The sequence below is a fragment of the Lutjanus erythropterus genome, chromosome 13, assembly GCF_056507025.1.
Source record: "Lutjanus erythropterus isolate fLutEry1 chromosome 13, fLutEry1.hap2, whole genome shotgun sequence".
In the NCBI taxonomy this organism is placed as follows: domain Eukaryota; kingdom Metazoa; phylum Chordata; class Actinopteri; order Lutjaniformes; family Lutjanidae; genus Lutjanus; species Lutjanus erythropterus.
This window is the reverse complement of record NC_139329.1, coordinates 39,550,041-39,571,313: the sequence shown is the minus strand read 5'-3', so window position 1 is coordinate 39,571,313 and position 21,273 is coordinate 39,550,041. Positions and strand designations below refer to the sequence as shown.

At 39.6% G+C, this 21,273-nt stretch overlaps 4 protein-coding genes across 8 annotated transcripts in view; 2 read left to right on the top strand and 2 right to left on the bottom strand.

Annotated features, from left to right (window-relative positions):
* pclaf (PCNA clamp associated factor) overlaps positions 1-170 on the bottom strand; it is a 5,057-nt gene extending 4,887 nt beyond the window's left edge. Inside the window, exon 1 of the mRNA XM_084734099.1 lies at positions 12-170. Coding sequence (XP_084590225.1) covers positions 12-57 — 46 coding nt within the window. The 5' untranslated portion in view covers positions 58-170. The remainder of the gene's footprint in view (positions 1-11) is intronic.
* A 1,121-nt stretch (positions 171-1,291) lies between these two features.
* On the top strand, positions 1,292-9,670 carry nedd1 (NEDD1 gamma-tubulin ring complex targeting factor). Of its 3 annotated transcripts, none has more exons than XM_084734811.1 (16): positions 1,292-1,383; positions 2,212-2,355; positions 2,806-2,900; positions 3,093-3,209; positions 3,377-3,517; positions 4,431-4,660; positions 5,366-5,567; positions 5,840-5,963; positions 6,474-6,602; positions 7,284-7,334; positions 7,426-7,539; positions 7,682-7,854; positions 7,960-8,149; positions 8,642-8,801; positions 8,902-8,968; positions 9,091-9,670. In XM_084734811.1, exons 2-16 carry the CDS (start codon positions 2,220-2,222, stop codon positions 9,193-9,195), a joined length of 2,034 nt encoding a protein of 677 aa, XP_084590937.1. In that variant the 5' UTR covers positions 1,292-1,383; positions 2,212-2,219; the 3' UTR covers positions 9,196-9,670. The 3 variants fall into 3 exon arrangements, with proteins under 3 accessions (XP_084590937.1, XP_084590939.1, XP_084590936.1); XM_084734813.1 differs by having other exon boundaries at positions 6,471-6,602; positions 7,426-7,515; XM_084734810.1 differs by having other exon boundaries at positions 6,471-6,602.
* A 764-nt stretch (positions 9,671-10,434) lies between these two features.
* lyrm5b (LYR motif containing 5b) lies at positions 10,435-13,756 on the top strand. Of its 2 annotated transcripts, none has more exons than XM_084733725.1 (3): positions 10,435-10,752; positions 12,060-12,140; positions 13,324-13,756. In XM_084733725.1, exons 2-3 carry the CDS (start codon positions 12,096-12,098, stop codon positions 13,528-13,530), a joined length of 252 nt encoding a protein of 83 aa, XP_084589851.1. In that variant the 5' UTR covers positions 10,435-10,752; positions 12,060-12,095; the 3' UTR covers positions 13,531-13,756. The 2 variants fall into 2 exon arrangements, with proteins under 2 accessions (XP_084589851.1, XP_084589850.1); XM_084733724.1 differs by having other exon boundaries at positions 10,436-10,752; positions 12,074-12,140.
* Positions 13,685-20,824, bottom strand: LOC146317146 (uncharacterized). Of its 2 annotated transcripts, XM_084733665.1 has the most exons (11): positions 20,697-20,824; positions 19,060-19,286; positions 18,094-18,151; positions 17,532-18,003; positions 17,238-17,332; positions 16,989-17,096; positions 16,032-16,107; positions 15,454-15,545; positions 15,103-15,221; positions 14,887-14,986; positions 13,685-13,898 (listed from the first exon to the last, which is right to left on the bottom strand). In XM_084733665.1, the coding sequence occupies exons 2-11, from the start codon at positions 19,209-19,211 to the stop codon at positions 13,827-13,829; spliced, it is 1,344 nt and encodes a 447-aa protein (XP_084589791.1). In that variant the 5' UTR covers positions 19,212-19,286; positions 20,697-20,824; the 3' UTR covers positions 13,685-13,826. The 2 variants fall into 2 exon arrangements, with proteins under 2 accessions (XP_084589791.1, XP_084589790.1); XM_084733664.1 differs by having other exon boundaries at positions 17,532-18,151.
* Between the last annotated feature and the right edge of the window lie 449 nt (positions 20,825-21,273).

Below are 21,273 nucleotides of genomic sequence, written 5' to 3'. Positions count from 1 at the left end.
TGTTACTGTACCTTTTCTGTATGTTCCGGGGACACTGTCGGCTTTAGTCCTCACCATTTTGGCAGCGACCTGTGAAGTTTAATGATGTTTCTACACCAACTAGACCGACCAGAGTGAATGAAGTGAAGTCTCCCGCCTTGGTTTAAAAAGAACAGCGGATGGGGCGGGAGATCTTCTTCTTCTACGTCTGCTATTCTGATAGACTCGTAATGCTGCCCTCTTCTGGTGTACTGGTATAGTAGCCCAGGTGATATGTGAAACTTAACACTTGTTCCAAAAAAAAAAAAAAATTGCTCAGTTTGGGGCCGAACCTAAAGATATAACAGGAAAAGGGGCATTTTTGGCAAAAAAAAAAAAAAAAAAAAAAAAAAAAAAAGAAAGAAAGAAAGAAAAAGAAAAAGAAAAAAGAAAAAGGAAAAAAAAAGAAACTTCAAAAATACTCCTTTTTTCCCCTGAAGACTTTTCTTTTTTCTTTTTTTTACTTGGTATCCATAGTGAGCTTATTTTTTGGTGTATATGCTACATATTTTTACAGTTAAAGATCAAAAGAAACAATTTACACTGCAAATTAATAAATAAATAAATAACAGGTGAGACAACTCAGCATTTCAAGGCAACGTATGGCAATAGATGTTTGAGTTTTGAGCCCAACTTAAACCCTTGAGCTTTGAGATAAACTTTAAAAGGTTTTGCTGACCTATAGTCTTTAGTTTAGATAATTTATTTTTCTTCATTAGATAAACTTGAACATTAAATGTTTTAATAAAAAATATGAAAATTTTAACCATAGTTCACTTTGACTTCAATGAATGTACTCTGATTATGTATATATATATATATATATATATTCATATTTTTCTAATAAATTTTTAATATTTTAATAAAAAATATGAAAATTTTAACCATAGTTCACTTTGACTTCAATGAATGTACTCTGATATATATATGTATGTATATATATATATATATATATATATATATATATATATATATATATACATACATATACACACATATATATATATATATATATATATATATATATATATATATATATATATATATATATATATATATATATATATATATGTATGTATAACTTAATTGTTGTTTCTAAAATAAGATTTAAATTTATCCAAAGAAGAAAGGTTAATTATCTCAAACGAGTCATAGCTGGTAAAACTTTTCAAAACCTTAAGAATCTGAGTGGGACTCAAACTCAAAAATCTATTGCAGTGCAATGCAGTAACTTAAGTTAAGTTTGACTTTACTCATCTTTTTGTCCCTCGCTGTTCTTCGTAGTGGCGGTTTTTTATTGGCTGCAGGCGGATCACCAAACAAAACAGCTTCAACAACTTGACAGTTATTAATTTATCTTTCAGGGTGAGTTTGACACGTTTTACAGACAAGCTTTGAATATTTGAACCATTTTGATGAGTTTCTGCCTGTTTCGTGTTGTTGAATCTGATCTTATGGTTGTTTGGTAACTTTAAAAACCCGCTGTGGCTCAGTTTGTCTGCTGTAGCAGCTAATGTTAGCACTAACTGGGTCGTGTCAAGATGGTCACCCCACACCCGCGAAAGATCTCGCGTGACTGATCGTTTTGACCCAAACCCTGATGTTTGTTTATCTTAAAACGGATGTTTTGTGTCCTTCAACCTTCTTAGAACCTACTCACTGCGTTATTGTTCTATTAATCATTTTTAATTTATACAACGAAGAAAGAAAGCGTCCACATCTCGCGAGAGTCTCTCAAATCAAGGGTTCCCTCTAGACACGTCCGTCCATCTGCAGTTGGTTAGCTGAGCTAGCTGTTAGCGAGTTAATTAAGGTGCTGTATTTGAGTGAAAGAAGCACAGAGTGAGCTTTTTTTGTTGAAACTTTAAAAGTTTATCCAGCTGTTTGCAGTCCTGATAGTTTGTACTTTATTAGAAACTTGAGTGTCAGTAGTAAACTAACTGAGCTGCCACAGTCAATTAAACTTATTGGTTATTACTTCCGTTATCCACGGTTTTAATCTGTGCAGACAGAATGAAGCCTGAAGTCTAAGTGACCTTTTGTGTTTTCAGTGATGATGAAAACATCAAAAGAAAACAACTAGATTTTTTCTTTGCTAAGTGATTGAAAAGGTTCCTGATGATAAGTACTTTTTAAGTAAACCAACTAAACAATTAATTATTTGAATTTGAACGCCGATGTGTGTGTCTCCAGGTGTCGTCATGGAGGAGGTGACCCGCCTTGTGTCGACAGGAGACTGTGTGAAGATCTGGGATGCGGTTTCCATGGCGCCGCTGGAGCAGTTTAACCCACACAGCATCAGCCACCCTGTGGCACAGGCCTGCTGGAGCTCCAACAGTATCCTGATGTCATGGATGTGTTTTAATAATAATAATGAGACCCAGTGTAATGACACTTAAACACTTCAGTAGTATAACCTAGTAAATGGATCAACAGGTTGATTTTTCAGTCACACCTCCTGACAATGTTTGGATTTAACATTAAAAGCAGATGTGGTATTTTGTACTTTTTTGTCTTTAGAAGGACATAAATTAAACTTGTTAAACCTTCAGAAACTCCGATTTTGACAATAATTTACTGTCGCACAGCTCCATGTCAGCTGCTACCAAATCAAACAGAATGTTTGGGAGATAATTTAGACTCCAAACAGGCAAAGACTTCCCATAACGTGCCTCAAAACAGCAGAATCCAGCTGTGAAGCCTCAGTAAAGCCAGCGTAAACTGGTAATGGATGTTAAGAAATGTTTGAGGAGTGACAGATGAAGTAGCCTTGACCAGTTCTGTCAGACCAGTACCTGGTGAGTGCCAGCAGCAGCGGAGACAAACTGGTGGTTTCCAGCCTCAAATCGACTCCAGTTCCAGTGGTGGAACTGGCCGACGGGGTGAGTGAAGCTCCTGTTGTTGTTTTCATGACCAATTCAAAGTTTCCTCATCGTCACTGCAGTAGATGTTTTTCTGCTTGTGCTGTGGTTCAAGTGTTTACCAGCGTCTGTAGACCCTCACCTGCAGTCAGCAGGCAGGAGTTTTTATTTCTCACCCTCACTAACGACGCCTCTTTCTAATAATCTGTTCAGAAAAAACAAACGCGTGTGTGTCTGAGTTCGTCGTCTCAGTTTCTGGTCAGTGGAGGTCTGGATCACTGCGTTCACATCTGGGACCTGAAGACCAAGAGACTTCACCGCTCCCTCAAGGTAAGAGACCTGACAGAGTTTACACACAATGAACATTTTACAAGTTAGAAAATCCAACATGTACTGTAGGAAAACATGTTGTGTGTTTTCTGTTGCTGGCTGAGGTGTCAGGACGTCCCACAGCCTGGACATAATACTTGATGTTTCTGTCTCCTCCTGTCTCTCAGGACCATAAAGAAGAGGTCACCTGCGTGTCCTTTAATGCCAATGACAGCTACGTCGCCTCCGGGTCCACCAGTGGGGATCTGGTCCTTCACAGTTTGACCACCAACCTGTCCAGCAAAGCCTTCGGCCACGGCACCAACCAGGTCAGACAGTCTGCTTATGTTTAGATATGTTTGATACGAGCGCTGCACAGTTAATGAAAATGGCTAGACTATTAATCTATTAATCATTCAATTTTATATTTGTTCAATAGATTATTTTTTAGATCCTGACTCTGCTCATCAGTATTTCCCGGAAAATGAGACATTTTCTATCCTGAGAAATGAAGATGTAACTTCAGCGACTGTTAAAACATTGTTCATAATTCAGGCAACACTAACTGTAAGAAGGAGAAATGTGGGTTTCCAACCCGACTGCTGCTGTGTTTTATTGGGTGATATTAATAATTATTAAGGCCAAAGAACTGATCAGTTTAGAAAAAAAATCTAATTATAATTATTTTGACTGATATTTCAATTGTGATATGATTTGCGATGTTGGAGATAATGATGCTTTTTACATCATCATTCTTTAACAGTGCAGACCTACCAGGGATGGACATAGAGACCTGGTTCCACTTTAGAACCGGTTCTAAAATTACAATTCCATCATTATCATCAAGAAATTATAGTTTCAATTCCCCCATAGATTCCTGCGCTAATTAAACTCACATGTATGTGTGTATTTTTGGTCCCCGTACATTTCACTACTACATTTCACTCATGTAACCGATAAAGGAATTGATAAAGAATGGGATCGATAAGCAGAATCGATAATGGCATTGGTATCAGTAAAATCCAACTCCAACAAGCCCAACTACTGAGCAGATCCAGGACGGGTTGAAATCTGTCTGCATGGCAGGTGGGAGCAGATATATCTGCCAGACTCATCTGGTTCCCAGGCTGGGAGTCAGTTTGTTTGACTTCCTGAAAGCACCAGTGAAGATGAATCTCCTGCTTTTTTTTTTGTTTTGTTTTTTATCCATGTAGACTAACAGAGCTCTTGTTTTATCTGCAGCCCATCCATGACCTGAGGCTGTCCATGCTGAAGCGCTCCCTGATGGGCAGCCTGTCTGACAGCGGCACCGTGGTCCTGTGGGACTCCAACACCCAGAAGGAGCTGCACGTGTTTGACGGCGCCCACAAAGCCCCGGGCTCCGGCCTGGCCTTCTCTCCCACCAGCGAGCTGCTGGTGGTCAGCGTCGGTCTGGACAAGAAGATCGTCTGCTACGACACGGCCAGCAAGATGTAAGAGTGACGTCACACTGCTGTGATGTTAATTAAGTTACCGCCTACAGAAAATAAGTGTTCGTAGCTTTAGGTGCACTGACAGACGACAGGAGCCAGGAGGGTGTAGATAATTATTTTACTGACTCACAGAGAAGTTTTAATGTAGTGAAACCTCTTTCTGCTGTATGTTTCTATAGTTGTTTGTAGCAGTCATTCCCAAAGACTGGGCTGATTTTGTTTGGGTCACAATGTAATATTTATATCTGAAGTGCAGCTTTTCTAAATCAGTTAAAATGAGTAGATTATTTAACTGATTAGAGGAAAAAACATGAGTCTGTTAATTCCACCTAAATGTTCTTATTTTATCTCATTTATGAAGTAAATTAAAATGTTCTACACTGTAAAAACAACAAAAGTTGAGAAAAGGCAACTTACTTAGATACATAGATTTTTGAGTTTTGAGCCCAAGTCTTCCTTTATTATTTAATTTTTAAAAAATAATGTTTTGTTGAGATAATTAACTTTTCTTCTTTATACAGTCCCTCCAAGATTTTAAGGGCTGTTTTTGGGATTGTTGCCACCTAAAATCTGATTTTTTCTAATTAATTAATTATCAAAATAGTTTGTGATTAATGTAATAATTATTTTATTTTCTAAATGAGTACGTTGAAAGTAACAGGAAAATATCTAAATCAATCAGATTTATTTCTCATGTGTCTTCAGTGTCCTGAGGTCCATCCGTGTGGACAGTCCTCTGACCTCAGTGGACTTCACTCTGGACGGAACCGGTCTGGTAGTGGGATCCACTCAGGGGAAGATCTACCAGTACGACCTGAGGAACTCCAGCGCCCCCACCAGGATCACTGTGGCACACAAGACCTCGGTCACCTGTCTGCGTTTCCAGAGCAACAGCAGCAGACACAAGGTCCAAACACACTGAGAGTCAGCAATCCTGCTTTACAGAGGAAGAAGGACAAAATGATATTAAAGACATATTATCAATCATTTTCTCAATTAATAATTGATTAATTCTGGCACACTCACACCCAGAACGATTTAGATGGATAAACTACAGCCAAGACAGGCCGGAGGAGAAATATTTATTTTAGATTTCGGGGTGAATTGTCCCTTTTTAAAGTAAAAAAAGAAACCAATCCATCAAAATGCTTCTCAACACATCTCTCTGTTCTCCTACAGTCCAGTAAACTGGGCCCCACAAAGATCGCCAGCACCAAGAGATCCTCGACCAAACTGTCAAACAGCCAGCAAGACTCCGCCCCCAGCACAGGCCCCGCCCCCCACAGGCAGATGACCAGTACAGGTCGGTTCATCTCATTGGTTACAGCACACCGAATCAATCAATAGTTGAAAGAAAGTTTGCACCTTGTTCATTATGTTCTGCTTTTCTGTATTATATCTTTTGTTAACTGAATATTTTTTCATTCACACTGTGGGTGCAACTTGTTGATCAATCTGTGGATTAGTTTCTTTACTAATCAATTAGTTGTTTGGTCCATAAAATGTCAGAAAATGTTGATCAGAGTCCAAGATGTCGTCCTCAAATGTCTTGTTTTGTCCACAAACTCAAAGATTATCAGTTTACTGTCAGAGAGGAGGAAAGAAAACAGAAAATATTTACATTTAAGAAACTGAAATCAGAGAATTTGGATCGATTTTGTTTGAATGACTCAAACTGATTGATCAGTGTAATAATTGATAAGTTGTTGCAGCTGTATCTTCGTCACCCTGTCTTGTAGTTTGTCCACCACTTCTTGACAGTTAATAATACATTAATGTTCTGTACAGTATGACTGAGTGTTGTGTCCAGCAGGGGGCGTCGGTGCAGAGGTGACGTCCCGGGAGGCTGAAGGCCAGCAGGGGGCGGAGCAGCTGCCCGCTGTGGAGAAGTTCAGCAGCGTCGGACGAAACAGCCTGGACGTCTTCTCTCCTGTTCGGGAAGGTCAGTGCTGCCTTCACTGTCTCCTCAAAACATTTCTGATGCTGCCTTCACTGCCTCTGTAAAACATTTCTGATGCTGCCTTCACTGCCTCTGTAAAACATTTCTGATGCTGCCTTCACTGTCTCCACAAAACATTTCTGATGCTGCCTTCACTGTCTCCTCAAAACATTTCTGATGCTGCCTCCACTGCCATGATTTAAATGTAAAGTCCCACAACCTCCTAAACTCAGAACACAGAACAGGAAGCCGCTGCCATTCTAAATTAATTTTCAGTCCTTTTTATTGTAGTTTAAGAGTAACTTAAAGGAATAGTTCACACAGAAATGAAAATTCAGGAATTACCTGCTCACCCTCGTGCTGATTGAAGGTTGGGTTTAGTTTTTTAGTCCACAAAACACTGCTGGTCACCTTTTACTTCCACTGTTTGAAAAAAAAAAAAGATCCAAACTGATTAATTGATCATCAAAGTAGTTGTTGTACATCGTTTGGTGTAGATCAGCACAAAAGGTTTTCAATGAAAATATGAATAATGAAGTAATAATTATCATTATGTCTAATATCATAATTGCAATCTCAATAAAAATAATTGCAGTTATATGGGTTTTTTTTCAGAATCATTGAGCCTTGCTGCAGCCATACCTTAATCACAGTGTAACGTCTTCTTTCTGTCCCTTTGCCCAGACTCTAGGACCCAGGGGACGACTGGAGACACGCCGTTTGGAAGAACACACGGTACAACAGGAAGTCACTGTGAAGCTGCTTCGAATGATGCTGCTGCTGCTTCTTCTTCCTCTGGACTAACACTGATGCTGTGTTTCCATAGTAACCAGCCTGGAGATGCTGTCCAGAGAAGGGGAGGGTCAGCAGGTCGTAGGTCGGGCCAGTCTGGACATTTTCTCCCCAGTCAGAGAAGGTCAGACTTTACTGGTTTCTACTGGTGAGGAGACACACAAAGCAGTCACTGGATTCATCTTTATATTTTACATTAAACTGTCTGAGACGTGTTCTAACACGGGGAACGTGAAGAAATCAGCTGTGATCCACATGTTTTCATTAACAGGGGAATCGTTATGTCTCAGACTCTCATTCAGGTGCCAACTCGCTCCGTAAGACGCCCCTGGGAACGCCTCTGATGGGCTCTGCAGGGCGGTGCTACAGCCCGCTGTCCATCTTCCAGAACCCTCCACCAATCAGAGAGGAGGAGCCGGTCTCTGCAGCAGCAGCAGCAGCTGAACCATGTGACTTCAGAAAGGTGCCGACCTCTGACCTCCATCTCTGTTTTAGACATTAAATCATAACAAGTTCATCTCAGATCGTAGAGAGGTTATAACACATGAATGTCATGTCTGTGTGACAGTCTGACAAGGCCAGCAGCTCCAGCCTGGAGGCGGACGGTCAGACCACGCCCACATCAGCCCAGCAGACCAATCACAGTCAGCCAGCCCTGCCCTTCTTCACTCCAGAACCCAGCCTCAGGAGAGCCAATGGGATTCAAGCTCAGCTGAGCTACGACTCGCCAGTCCAGGGAGCTCCACCCACCACGGCAGGTAGAGTAAACGTTGGATAAACCAGTCGCTCCAGGATTTCTCAGGCCTTTTTTGGGATTGTTGCGGCCTAAAATGCTTTAACGACAGCTTTTCTAAAAAAAACAATGCGATGCATGCAGGACCAAGAGAGAATTGCAAAAGAAATTTGTGATATTTTGTATAATTCATTAAAGATCAAAGACAACTTGTTCCAACCTGGACTCTGTCCTGACTGTTGTTTGCAGGAGAACTGCTGTGATTGGTGGAACTGTCAGGAAGCTACAGTGATTGGTCAGATTTGCAAAAAAAAGTAGTAGACGAAATTGCAAGGTCACACAGATTTCACAGGGATTGGTTGAATTTCCATGAACTGTTGTGATCCTGGAGGAACTGATGTACGGATACAGACGCAGCCTTCTGTCTGTACTTGATTGATTTAGAAATGATTTTATTGATTTAAATGATTGTGTTTTGGTGAGAGGCCTAACAGGAAGTGTCTCTGCTCTCTAACAGCCCCGTCTGCACCTTCAGGTCCAGCTCTGTCTGCAGCAGTGTCCTCGTCTCTGTCCCAGAACATTGCGGACGTGGCGGGACAGGCCGGAGCCGCTCCTTTCACCTCCCTGCAGATCCACTTGATCCAGAACTTGATCCATGAGACTCTGGAGGACTTCAGGTGGGTCCACGACTTTCTGTTAAAGGCTGCTGCCACGATGTGATCAGTACGAAAGTCTGTGCAGGACGCTAACGGTCCCTATGTGTCTCCTCGTCTTCAGGGACGCCTGTCACAAAGACATCCTCAACCTGCAGGTGGAGATGGTCCGACAGTTTTACATCCAGCTGGTACGAACCGTCACACACGTTCATGACGTTTTACTGTCCATCATGAGTCGGACAGTTTAAAAATCTGTGGAGACTCTTTTAGTAAAATCCTGTAAACACACTGAGTTTATTTTCTGTTTCAGAACGAGATCCACGGTCTGATCGAGAAATGCTCCGTGAACGAGGTTCTGCTGGAGGAGATCGAGAAGCTGCGAGAGGAGAACCGCCGACTGAGGACCAACTACTGACCCCTCTGATCAGAACCAATGTGGAACTTTCCTGCCCCGAGTTCAGCCTCGCAGGCAGCGCCTCCTCCCAGACTGTGTCCCTCCCTCAGGAAGTTCCTGTTCAGGTTAGAGATACTTCCGGGATGAATCAGAGAAACTGTTAACAAGAGTCAGAATTCAGCCAAAGTGCCTCCGTGCTGCCTGAGAGGACAAACAGAACGGTTCTCTGTTCTCCATCAGTCAGACGCTGACTGAACACCAGCAGAACCTCCTGCTGCAGCATCACAGGTGTGAGTCAAGTTGTGTGTTTTTGTAGCTGAAGAACCGATGGTGTAAGAAAACGTCCAAAAAAAGAAAATCGATCCTGAAGTGTGGTTAATCTTCAGTCTGAGGACGTTTTCTCACATCGTCAGCAGCTGTGAGCTGCCGTGTGTGTGTCTTCGTTCCTAAGAAACATTTTGTCTAAAGACACGATTAAGAATAAAGAAGATTCATATTGAAAATAAAACAAGAACTCCTTTTGTGTTTCTTTAAATTATGAACTTTGCAGATGTTTTCTTTATTATTAACACAGTGAGTTAATCTGGAAACAGACAGCAGAGAAAAATCTGCTGGAAATCTGAAGATTATTCTCACTTTTCTTTGTTTTGTGTCAGAATTTTCTGATTGGACTTTAGTGTTATATGACACAAAATTAGCGTCAAATATATTTGTCAGGCTAATTTTCAGGAATTTAGATTTTATTTCAAACATGCTAAACGAAAATATAAAAGTAACAAATGAACTTAAAAGCGAACATTCAGCAGGTAGACATGAACGTTTGTCAGGTTCTACCCCCATTTTTCTATAGTTCATAGGTAAACTATCTGAAGTGCCTGAGTTCCTGCTTTTTGCTCCAGTTTTCACAAAACACAACTTGATCAAATGTGAACGTTCATGACACAGCGAGAGCAAATAAACACAAAGTTCAGAGTGTGTCGACTGTGGAAACCTTTGCATTTACCATGACACATGGGAGTTTGATCTCATAATTATGACTTTTAATCCCATAATCAATTCTTTTTTAAATCTCATAATCATGATTTACTATGGGTATGTTGTTTTTCTGTCACTGGTGGAAATACGCCTCCAGTTATCTCGAACCACAGAGGATTAAAACACAAACAGGAAGTAAACGTTCAGATTGTCGAATCAATCTGAACGTTTACTTCCGCGTTTACGCCCTACAGCAGGTGTGCGCATGCGCTCACGCTTGCGCGGCCCTGTTTGTTTTGTGTCTGGGTGGATTAATATCTCTGCGCGTGTTGCTGCTCTTTGGCTGTTTACTGCTCTGTACTGATTAACATCGACGCTTCTCACTAAAAAAGTTTAAATATAAAAGCACATTAATAACGTAAGTCTTTGTAAAACTCCCGCTGAGCCCAGTGTCGAGTTTTGTACCAAGTGACGGACAGAAAACGACGTTTATCAGTTTTTAGAAAGCTTGAACTCAGCTAATGTGACGGAGTTAGCTAACCGAGCGAACTTTGATCCTCCGGAGAAAGTTCAAGCAGCTGGACGTCATTACGACACACACAGGTGAGAATACACACTGACTATATTTATCACCTGGAACTCAGGTGTGTCATTTATTCTTGTTTCATCGTCGACTAACAAAGTTAGACGTTACCAGCTGGTGTCTTGCTAGCATATCGACGTTTGTCAGATTTTTTTTTAAAGCTCAGGGTTACTGGTTACTGGTTACATGGTAACCCCAAACCTGCGACAGGTCTCGCGAGAGCGACGATTTTAATAACAAACTCTGATCTTTCTCTGACCTGTTTTCTGTGCCTGAACCTTCCCACATCTCAACCACGATAACATTAATGTAAATTAAAAAAAAAACAAAAAAAACAATTGGCTTGTATAACCAGCACAAGGAAGAAACAAGGCGTACAAATCTCGCGAGAGTTTCTGTGGTCACCGGACACGACCTTTCTTACACAGGATCGCTAAAGCTCAGAGAGGTTCCTGACGTTTGTTTTTATAGGAATTTTATTTTTGTGCAGTTTAAAAAGTGAATAGTCTCTGTCACCTCAGCCTCCACTGCATCAGTTTAAAGGGACAGTTATTTATCTGTTTAGATAGTTTTGGTGTGAGATGCAGAGTTTATCAGCTGTAGAGATGTCTGACTTCTCTTCAATACAATGAAAATAAAAGGATAAAAAAACTGATGGGTGGATGGATAAATAGCGCAACGGTCCAGAGGAGAAATATATATATTTATGTTTGATTTTGGAGGTGAACTGTCCCTTTAAAATGCTTCTGGTCTGTAAATCTCAGTGAAGAAGAAGAAAAATTTCTCAGGAGGATTTTTTTCAGCTGGTGCCAATAATTAATGATCCCTGCTTCTCATTACCGATACTGATCAGATGACCTATCATTATTATTATTATTATTATTATATAAATGAACAAAGATTTTATCACTTTGTTTTTTCTTACTATTCCAGATGAAAATGATTTTGTAGGTTTTGTCCTTGGATTCAGAGTTTATCACTTGCAACAGATAATTGATTTTTTCATATTCTCACAATTATGACTTAGCTTATAATTATGACTTTTAATCTTAAAATGACTACTTTTTAACTCATAATTATGACTTTTATCTAATATTTTAAGTTGTTTTTTATCTTCACATTGACCTTTTATCTCAACTTTCTTTTAATCTCATAATTCCACCTTTTTTCTCAAAATTGCAACTTTTTATCGCATAGGTTTATCTTTTTTTAATCTAACAGTTAAGACTTTTTATTTCATTGATTTTTTTTTCTCATGAAAAATGTCTTGTTGAAAGTTCTTGTTTTCAGATGAATAGATCAGAAAATCTCTGAGTGTTGATGTCAGTTTGTTTTCTGCAGCTCTGAGCGTCTCTCTGGGACGATGGCGAACCCTCTGCGGGCTGAAGTCGTCCGACTCTATAAAAATGTGAGTCCGTCCTTTAATCCTGGTTTGTTAGTTTTATTTCTCAGGGATCTTAAAGGGACAGTTCAGTTATTTGAAGTGTGGCTGTATGACTTTTCTGACAGGAAACCACAGTTAAAGAAGCCAAATATCATTCTCTGCAAACCAACCAAACTCCATTGATAAAATCAGTAATTTTCTCTCACAGAACACAGAGTTGTTGGTCGACTGTTGCCTCCATCTTTTAGTGTTTTTGTGTTATTCTGTGACTTCGGTGTTTTAAAAAAAGGTTGTTTGGATTCACTGAAGTCACACAACAACACAAACAAACCAACAGCTGGAGGCATCAGCAGATCAACAACTCTGTGTTCTGTGACGTAAAATGAACGATTCTGTCAGTGGAGTTTGGTTGGTTTGTAGACAGTGACAGTTCATCTGTTTGAAGTCAGACATTATGATACAGTCCAGAACTCCAGTTCTCAAACATGGTTCTATGAAAAGTTACCTCATAATTCAGGCTTTTTATCTCATGATTTCAAGAACCATACCTGAAAGGTTTCAACTAGAACCCCCTGTGTGAGGTTCTACAGAGAACCCTTTATAGTGCAGTGGTTCCATCTAGAACCCTTTCTAGAGGTTCTATCCAGAACCTTCTCTACCTTTCTAAGGGTGCTAACAAGAATCAAACCAGGGGGTTCTACTGAGAACCTAATTCAAGGGTTTTATCTGGAACACATTTAGGATGTTCTACAGAGAACATTCTTATATTCCAAGGATTTTATCTTGAACACACCAATGGGGTTCTACCAAGAACCTTTTTATATTCCAAGGGTTCTATCTAGACGACATTCAAGGGGTTCTACCGAGAACCATTTTGTATTATGGTACAAAGAACCGTTGGTTGAAAGAGTTCTTCAAGAATTTCAACAATCCTTGAAGAACTTTTTCTTCTAAAAAGGTTCTTTGGATGATAAGGGTTCTTCATGAAACCCTTAGTCTTACAAAGAACACTTGACAGGCCCTTTCATCCAAAAAGGGTTCTTCAGAGGACAAATAGTTCTGGGTAGAACCACAGCAACTGATTAATTGATCATCGATTGACTGATTATTATTAATGTTATTAAACCTCTGTGAGCGTGACTGTCAGCCCTAACAGAACGTGTGGAACAGCAGCTAACGGTTCTCCTCCCTGTGTGTGACTCCGCAGCTCCTTTACCTCGGGCGGGAGTATCCTAAAGGCTCCGACTACTTCAGGGACCGTCTGAGGGCGGCGTTTGCTAAAAACAAAGACGTGCGGGACCCGGAGCGGATCAAGGAGATGATCGCTCGGGGCGAGTACGTGGCCAGAGAGCTGGAGGCGCTTTACTACCTGAGGAAGTACAGAGCCATGAAGAAACGCTACTACGAGGAGTGAGAGAGACTGTGACGCCCCTAATGTCCACCGAGGATCCGTCCATCCTGTTGACAACATGAGACAAACATAAAGAGGGGAAAAAAAAACATCTTTATTTAAGTCTCGCTAACATCAGACTGGAACGACGTCCTCAAGACGAAACAAGACAAACTGCAGCAGCTTAAAGGTTTAATTCCTGAAGAGTCCGTTCACAAAACAATTAAATAAAAATATTTAATAAAAAAAAAGAAAGACGAGCTGTGAGGTGAGGCGTCGTCCTTCAGTGTCGCACGCTCGTCTGTGGAGGAGGTCAGAGGTCAGAGGTGGTGGGGGGCGAGGGAGTCTCCGTCAGCCAGGTTAGCTCTGCAGATCGGACAGGTGGTGTTCTCCTGTCAGGTGGAACCACAGTCGCCATCAGGTTAATGATTAGTTCTTTCTTAAATACTCCATTCTGATTGGTCAATTAATGGTGGATTTTGATTGACATTTTATGGATTAGTGGAAAAATTATTACCAGATTGATCAGTAGTTGAAAAATAGTTCCAAACATGTGAGAAGAGGCGGAGCTCCACCTCTTCTCACGTTTGGAACTATTTTTCAATCAACAAGACTGTGACAGAATTAATTAATCGATTCAAAGTGAATATTTTCTGGGGGGGTTTTCTGATGTCTGAGGACAGCATCTTCCTCAGTCAGATCAATTAATTGAGGAAATAATCAATAATAAAAATAACTGATAGTTGCACCCCTAAAATTAAGTTTGTTTTATTATCACTGGGCAAAACTTTTGACCAAATCTCTCGATATAAATATTGCAGGTTTGACTGTTGGTTCTGTTATGAAATATTAACACTGATTTTGTTCACTGTCTTTGACCAGTGCTAACAACCAATCAATCAGTAATAATTAATAAGTTAATTAATAAATAAATGACCTGCTCAGACAAATCATGTCAAATTAGGTGTAGTTCCTGCTGTTTGTCGACTATTGATTAATGATTGATTAATACATTTAAACTGTTTACATTTTTTTCCAGCTATTTATCATTAACATTCCTAATTAACACAATGAGATTTTTAAATAAATAATAGATAAATAATCATCAGTAATGTGGACATAAAGACAAATAACAGTTAAGACAGAACTTATTCCACATCACAATTTAACCAAAATTCTAATATAATATCCATATTGTTCATATTTCCCTGCATTATGAACATGAATCTTTTTTCAGATTATTAATCCAGACAAACAAAAGTACTCTTTAATTTATTCTCCTGCAGCTAAAACACGTTTTTCTTATTAAAGCCCAGAACGACTGTGTGTGTGTGTGTGTGTGTGTGTGTGTGTGCGCGCGTGTGTGCGTGCGCGTGTTACCTTTAACCATCTGTCGATACACTGGACGTGGTAGTCATGGAAACAGGGCAGCATCCTCAGCTTCTCTCCATCAGTGTAGTCACAGAAACAGATCTGACACCTGTCAATCAAATCAGATCATCATCAAATCACTTTAGAACCTCACATCACCGACAGTAAACACTGAGGTCCAGGTCCTGGTTCTGGTTCTGGTTCTGGTTCAGCTGTTGGACTCACTGAGTGTTTCCAGCGCTGGTGGCAGACTGGAAGGTTTTGGTGGGAAACCTCTGGATCTCCCTCCGACTCAACTTTTTGGACATGACGGCACCTTGACGCTCCTCAAACTCCAGCAGAGCCTGAAAAGACGAGGCAGCAGTTAGTCAGCAGTGTTTGTTTGTTTGTTTGTTTGTTTGTTTGTTCCGACCTGCTCTGAGGTCACAGCATGTTGCTGTCTGGTATTTACTGTCTGTGTTTCGGCAGCAGCCAACAATTATTTTCATTGCTGATTAATTTTAGGGCTTCATGATTTGGTAAAAAAGTCATACTGAGATTAGTGATCATGAAGAACCGCCTCCTCCTCTTCCTCACCTCATAGTCGTTTCCCTGAAGGTCTTCTGAAAACTCGGGCAGGGCGTTCCTCCTTCTGCCCCGCCCTCGTCTCCTGCGTTGACCAGTCAGATCTGTGCAAACAGTAAGAGCCATTTAATTCTTGATTTGTTGGCGGTGAGGTTCTGACAAACTCCACACCTCTGGATGAATATATGTATAAAACATGGACATAATAAAGAAAAATATAAAATTAATACATAAAAACATTTAGTTTGATTGATTTTAATCAGAGGGTTCAGTTCTGTAAAAGAAGGTGCAACCTGAGGTGGTGATCTGCAAAACTTCTGTTTCAAAATAAAAACTTTTGCATAATAAAGAATAATAAAGTTCATCAAATATTCCAGAGCGTCATCGTCTGGATTATCACAGTAATAAACTAAACTAAAATCCTTTTTGTTTATGGCTCAAAGACACCAGACTCCATCTACAGAAACGTTTTATCATCGTAGAAACGTAGAAACAGCCTGCGTTTGATTGGCCGAGCTGAAAACGGACGGTCTCTCAGAATGAATACGATTAAAATAAAACGCTGCGATACTGTGTGTTCATCATCTCACCGTCTTCAAAGGAGACCAGAGGAGAGACAGCAGCCAGCCACTGAGGCATCCAGCTGGGTTCCATGTAGGAGAAGTACTGCGGAGAACCAACACATCACACAGGAGTCAACACTCTGCACACGCTTCTTCAAATACAACCTGTTCACATCAAATCTGATATCAGAACAGATGTTTCTAGATTATTGTTTTAGACAAATGTGTTCACTGCAGAAAAAGGAATTTGAAAAATGAAAAAAAGCCTCGTCTCACGGAAATGAAAGTTTTTTGTGTCTGAAAAGAAAAATAATGTTGTTGAGCAAGTTTTGCTTCAGAAAAGTTCATCTCATTTTAAAGAAAATACATCTAAAGTTGTTCATTATAATCTTGATTTTCTTATTTTAAGAGTAAGAGAAGAAAAAACATCTAACTTTATCTTAAGAAGATATTACAGCTAATATTGATCTATATTTAACCAATAACATCAAACAACAATGGTTTTCATCCCAGCAGAGGAACAAGACTGTTTTTCTTATTTTAAGATTAAGACCATTTCTACATCTTCCAAATTTAAGAAACTTAGTCACTTGTGTTTGTCACGCTTTTTGAAGAAACTGTCTCTTATTATAAGCTTCTTTTTTTTTAAATTATTAATGTCAGTTTAAGGTCTAGATTCTTAAAGTCGGCTCAATTAAGAAACCAAAACATTCTGTTTCAAGAAAACGTGTGATTTTTTTTTTTGGTCACTGAAATCTTAAATTAAGATAGAAAAATAAATAAATAAATAAATAAATATATATGTATATATATATATATATATATATATATATATACATATATATATATATATATATATATATATATATATATATATATATATATATATATATATATATATATATATATTGGTTCATCAAGTGGGATTTGTTGACAAGCACAGTTTTATTTTGAAAGTGAGGAGGAAGTGAGCGTCTGTCTCACCGTGTGATGGTCCTGCTGATGAGGAGGAGGATGATGATGATGATGATGATGATGAGGATGAGGATGAGGATGGTGTCTGCTGTGAGCCTCCTCCTGGTCAAACTGGGCCTGAGTGAACAAACAGCATCATGAACATCTTCACAGTGTAGAGCTGCGACCATTAATTGATTTTTGAAGTAATTGGCAACTGTTTTGATAATTGATTATAGTGACAGGTGAGTTGTTTGTCTCACAGGTGAAGGATCTTACCTGCAGGCTTCGAGCCATTGCCTCATCTTCCTCCATTTGCGCCGAGCGAACCACAGCCTCCTCGTCGTCACTGATGACGATCTGCTCCGGCGCCGCTGTGGAACAAATCACCCATCAGAACCAGAGAAGTCAAACTAACCAGGTGTGAGCGCACAACTGGAACTCAGTGCACTGAAGCACCTTTTCCAAAATCAAATCATTCAGCCACAATTCAAACATTTTCTTATATTTTGTTAGTATTATAAGTTTTTCATTTATTAATTTTATCTTTAAAACCAATCTTTATGCCCTCACCTCTTGAGGTGAGTCCTTGCTCCTCATTCAGCCACCTCCTCTCCTCTGCGGTCAGGAAGGACAGAGAGTCAGAGGTGCGTGGCGGCGATGGCGACGCTGACACCGTCACTGACGTCGTTGGACTTTGCCTCCTCCTCCTCCGCTCAAAATAAGCAGGACTGGCTTCTGCTGCGGTGCTCGTCTCGGGAGAAGCTTCCACTTCCTCCTCTGATACTGGTGTGAGGGAGGAGAGGGAGGAGGAGGAGGAAGAGGAGGAGGAAGAGGAGGAAGAGGACGAGGAGGAGGACGAGGATGAAGAGGATGGATCCAGCCAGCTGCTCAGAGGGAAAGCTGTCAAGGATGAAGCTGGAACAAAGCCAACATTCTGCTCTCCCATCGCTGCCGCCAGCCGCCGCCGTTTGGATTTGTGTGAAAAACTTTGTTGGTTTCTGGTGGAACGTTCTGGTTGTCCTGGAGACGCGCCGACAGCCACCTGAGGGCAAAGAAACACGGCGGTCAGCATCACGACGCACACACGCAGCTGACGGCGGTGAGAACTGTGTGTGACAGCGTGGGAACTTACAGGACTGAAGTGTTCCTCTGTGATGCGACCACGTCTCCTGCGTTTGCCGAGCTGTGGGCTGAAACAAAGAACCAGACTTTCATCAACAGCTTACTGAGGATTTCTGAGCCTCAATATTTAAGGATCCACCGATCGACCATCCAGAGAAAAAATATCTGGTTTTGTCTCAGATTTACACACATGCTCTGCAAAACTCTGATTTCAGCTTCTTAAATGTGAATATTTCTGTTTTTTCCTCCTCTCTGACAGTAAACTGAATATTTTTGATTTGTGGACAAAACAAGACATTTTAGGACGTCATCCTGGACTTTGGGAAACGCTGATCAACACCTATATTTAGATATTATCAATTAGTAGCAGTTCCTTTGGCTTGGAGGAAAAAAAGTGAGAAGTGCTGGATGTGTAAATGTTTTCTGAAAGATTTTCTCAATTAATCGATGAATTAATCCTGTCACTATCTTGTCAGTTAAAAAAATAGTAGGTCCAAACATGTGAGAACAGGTGAAGCACACGGACGGACGTCCAAGACAAGTACAGCTTTAGAATCTGACAACAACAAGTGAGGACGAGTCCTCCACCGTCAGCTGATCAGCTGTTTATAACAGCCTGTTATCATCAAAACAAAAGCCACCTGCTCTGAAAATACTGTCTCACTGCTGCCAAACTCCATTAAGATTTTGATTAATTTAACTGTTACAAACATCTAATCCTTCTAAAATATTATTAATGATTTATTACAACTCATAAACAAACACTTTGTCATTCAGAAAACATTCAGCATTAATTTACTGAAACAGAAGTTTCAAAAGGAGGAAACTGCAGCTGTACTGCTGTCAGAGCAGCAACAATTTCAACATCTTTATTACAGTAGATATATATATTATTGTCATGTACCTCAGTGCTCCCTATATAAACATATAATAATAACTGAACAGGTGTAGTTGAGTACAGTTGGGTCAGTGTTACCTGGGTGTTTCTGGGACGATGATGGACAGATCGTGGTAGAGGACGTCAGCCGGGTCGAGGAGGCAGCCTCGGTTCAGACCTCCGGGACTCTCTGGCTCAGACGAACAGGGACTGTCCACAAACGGCTCGTCCATGGCCTCCTGCAGCTCCATCACACAGCTGGTCACCGAGTCTGACACCACCTCTGATCCACAGTCATATCACCCAGACGCTGTGGACAGTTTGACCTGAGAACATGATACACGTCCCGACACGTTACACAGCTGGATTGTACATATGTGACATGATCAGTTTCATATTTATGGGTTAACAAATATCACATTGATTCATGTAAACAGAACTCAGGAACCTTCACTAACTTTGGTTTAAGCATGAATTTAGATCCAGACAGACACAAAGTTCTGACACAAAATTGTTATTTTTTAGTTTTAGTATTTATATGTTTGATCTGAGTGGGAATTACTTTCACTTTTACTTTCTCAAATCACTTTCTCAATTGATGTTTTTTAATGTATTGATGTTTATTTATTATTCCTAAAAATAGCTGTGAAAGTTTACTAATGTCACCAAACAACTAATTGATTAATCAATAAAATCATCAACAGATTTATAGACAATGAAAATAATCTTTAGTTGCAGCTCTGGTTCTAAGAAGAAGGAATACAGGAGTGAAACAAAGTTTTTATAGTTAACAAACTAAACTAAAAACTAGGTATGAAAAACATTTTACTTACCTGAAATAAAAATAAAGCTATTCTGTCTTTAGTTTTGTCTTCACAACATGAGGAGGCGTCGGTGTATCTGTTTACTGAGACTGACTGATCTGTTTCATATCCCTGTTGAGAACCACGTTTGAGGAATCACTTCATTTATGACTTAAATTGCTCAGATTTTTTTCCATTATTGGCTCTAAAAAGCTAAATCAGTCAGGCCTTAAATACATTAAGAATTATTCTTCTTCTTTGCTACTATTAGGGTGATACACATCAGAGAACACAGAAAATGGCCACATTGTGCCACATTCTCTGGTGGTTTGATAAAGACACAACACTTTTGTTTCATGTAGTTACATTTTAGAAATGGCTCTGCTACCATTTGGATTGTCTCAAAATATAGGTTACATGATTTGTGTTTTTTAAAAGGTCTGGCAGTGAAAAGAAATAAATTTTCTATTTATTTAATTATTTTGTACGACGGAGATTCTTTATATTTATTAACTTTGTACCTACTGTCACTTTACTCTAGCTGTTCTGAATCCAAAGTTATTATTCCTACTAGAAAATGTTTTACACTGATTTTTTCGCAACATTCGCCTGAGAAAGAATGAATAAGAGATCATGTCGCTGAGCTCAGGAGACTGATGAAGGACGAAACTCGGATTATTTAAGTGACCGTTACACACATCAAACTAATAAGAGGACAAACACAAAGAAAACTATTTAAACAAGAAAAACACAATCAGCTTTGTTACAAACGCTGTGGCAGGAAACTCAGTTACATTAGCAGTTAGCTTGGAGAGCTAACAGCTAAAGTAGCCGCAGAGAGACGAAAGGGAAACTTAAATCTATTCAAAATTCTATTAAACTTTACTGATTCCGCTACGAACAATCTTACAAACAACTAGATGTTGACTTTACCGTTCAAACGTTGTAACTTGGTCCTTTTTCGGTTTGTTAACGGCTGTTCGAGATGCCGCCGGAGTCACAACAGGAAATGCACTTCAAAATAAGAGCAACAACTTCCGGTGTCACACCAAAAAGTACCGAAAACTCCTGCTTACGTTTGTCTAATAGTTCTGTCAGAAATCTGGGGATTTCTGTTTGCGTTTTTTAAGTTTCATTTTTAGTTTTGTTTTTAATATGGGAAAATTCACTTAATACGAAAACTTCAAATTTATACTACTGCTACTACTAATAATAATACAGTACAGTAATACAATACAGTAAAACGAAAGGGTGTCTCATTACTTACATTAACCCAAAGAGATAAAGGAACAAATTCAAAAGTAAATGTATGTCAGAAATAATCAGAGCTTTAATTCTTCTATGTATCATGAATGTATGCAGTACAGTTCAGGTAATGAACAGTGGGACCACTGAGGGGTGGAAATGTACAAGAATGAAGAACTACAAACTGTTTCAGCTCGAAGAAACTTTTTTTTTTTTTTATAAGAACTGAACTCAATTCTTTATCACTTCTTTATAAAGACCAGTC

Excerpts from the sequence above, each read along its gene's own strand:
- lyrm5b (XM_084733725.1), top strand. The coding sequence starts at position 12,096 with ATGGCGAACCCTCTGCGGGCTGAAGTCGTCCGACTCTATAAAAAT. Across the intron at positions 12,141-13,323 it reads TCGTCCGACTCTATAAAAAT|CTCCTTTACCTCGGGCGGGA; the intron begins GTGAGTCCGTCC and ends GTGACTCCGCAG.
- nedd1 (XM_084734810.1), top strand. The coding sequence starts at position 2,220 with ATGGAGGAGGTGACCCGCCTTGTGTCGACAGGAGACTGTGTGAAGATC. Across the intron at positions 7,335-7,425 it reads GCCGTTTGGAAGAACACACG|TAACCAGCCTGGAGATGCTG; the intron begins GTACAACAGGAA and ends GTGTTTCCATAG. Across the intron at positions 7,855-7,959 it reads AACCATGTGACTTCAGAAAG|TCTGACAAGGCCAGCAGCTC; the intron begins GTGCCGACCTCT and ends TCTGTGTGACAG.
- LOC146317146 (XM_084733664.1), bottom strand. The coding sequence starts at position 19,211 with ATGGAGCTGCAGGAGGCCATGGACGAGCCGTTTGTGGACAGTCCCTGT. Across the intron at positions 16,108-16,988 it reads ATCAGCAGGACCATCACACG|TACTTCTCCTACATGGAACC; the intron begins GTGAGACAGACG and ends GGTTCTCCGCAG. Across the intron at positions 13,899-14,886 it reads GTATCGACAGATGGTTAAAG|GAGAACACCACCTGTCCGAT; the intron begins GTAACACGCGCA and ends TCCACCTGACAG.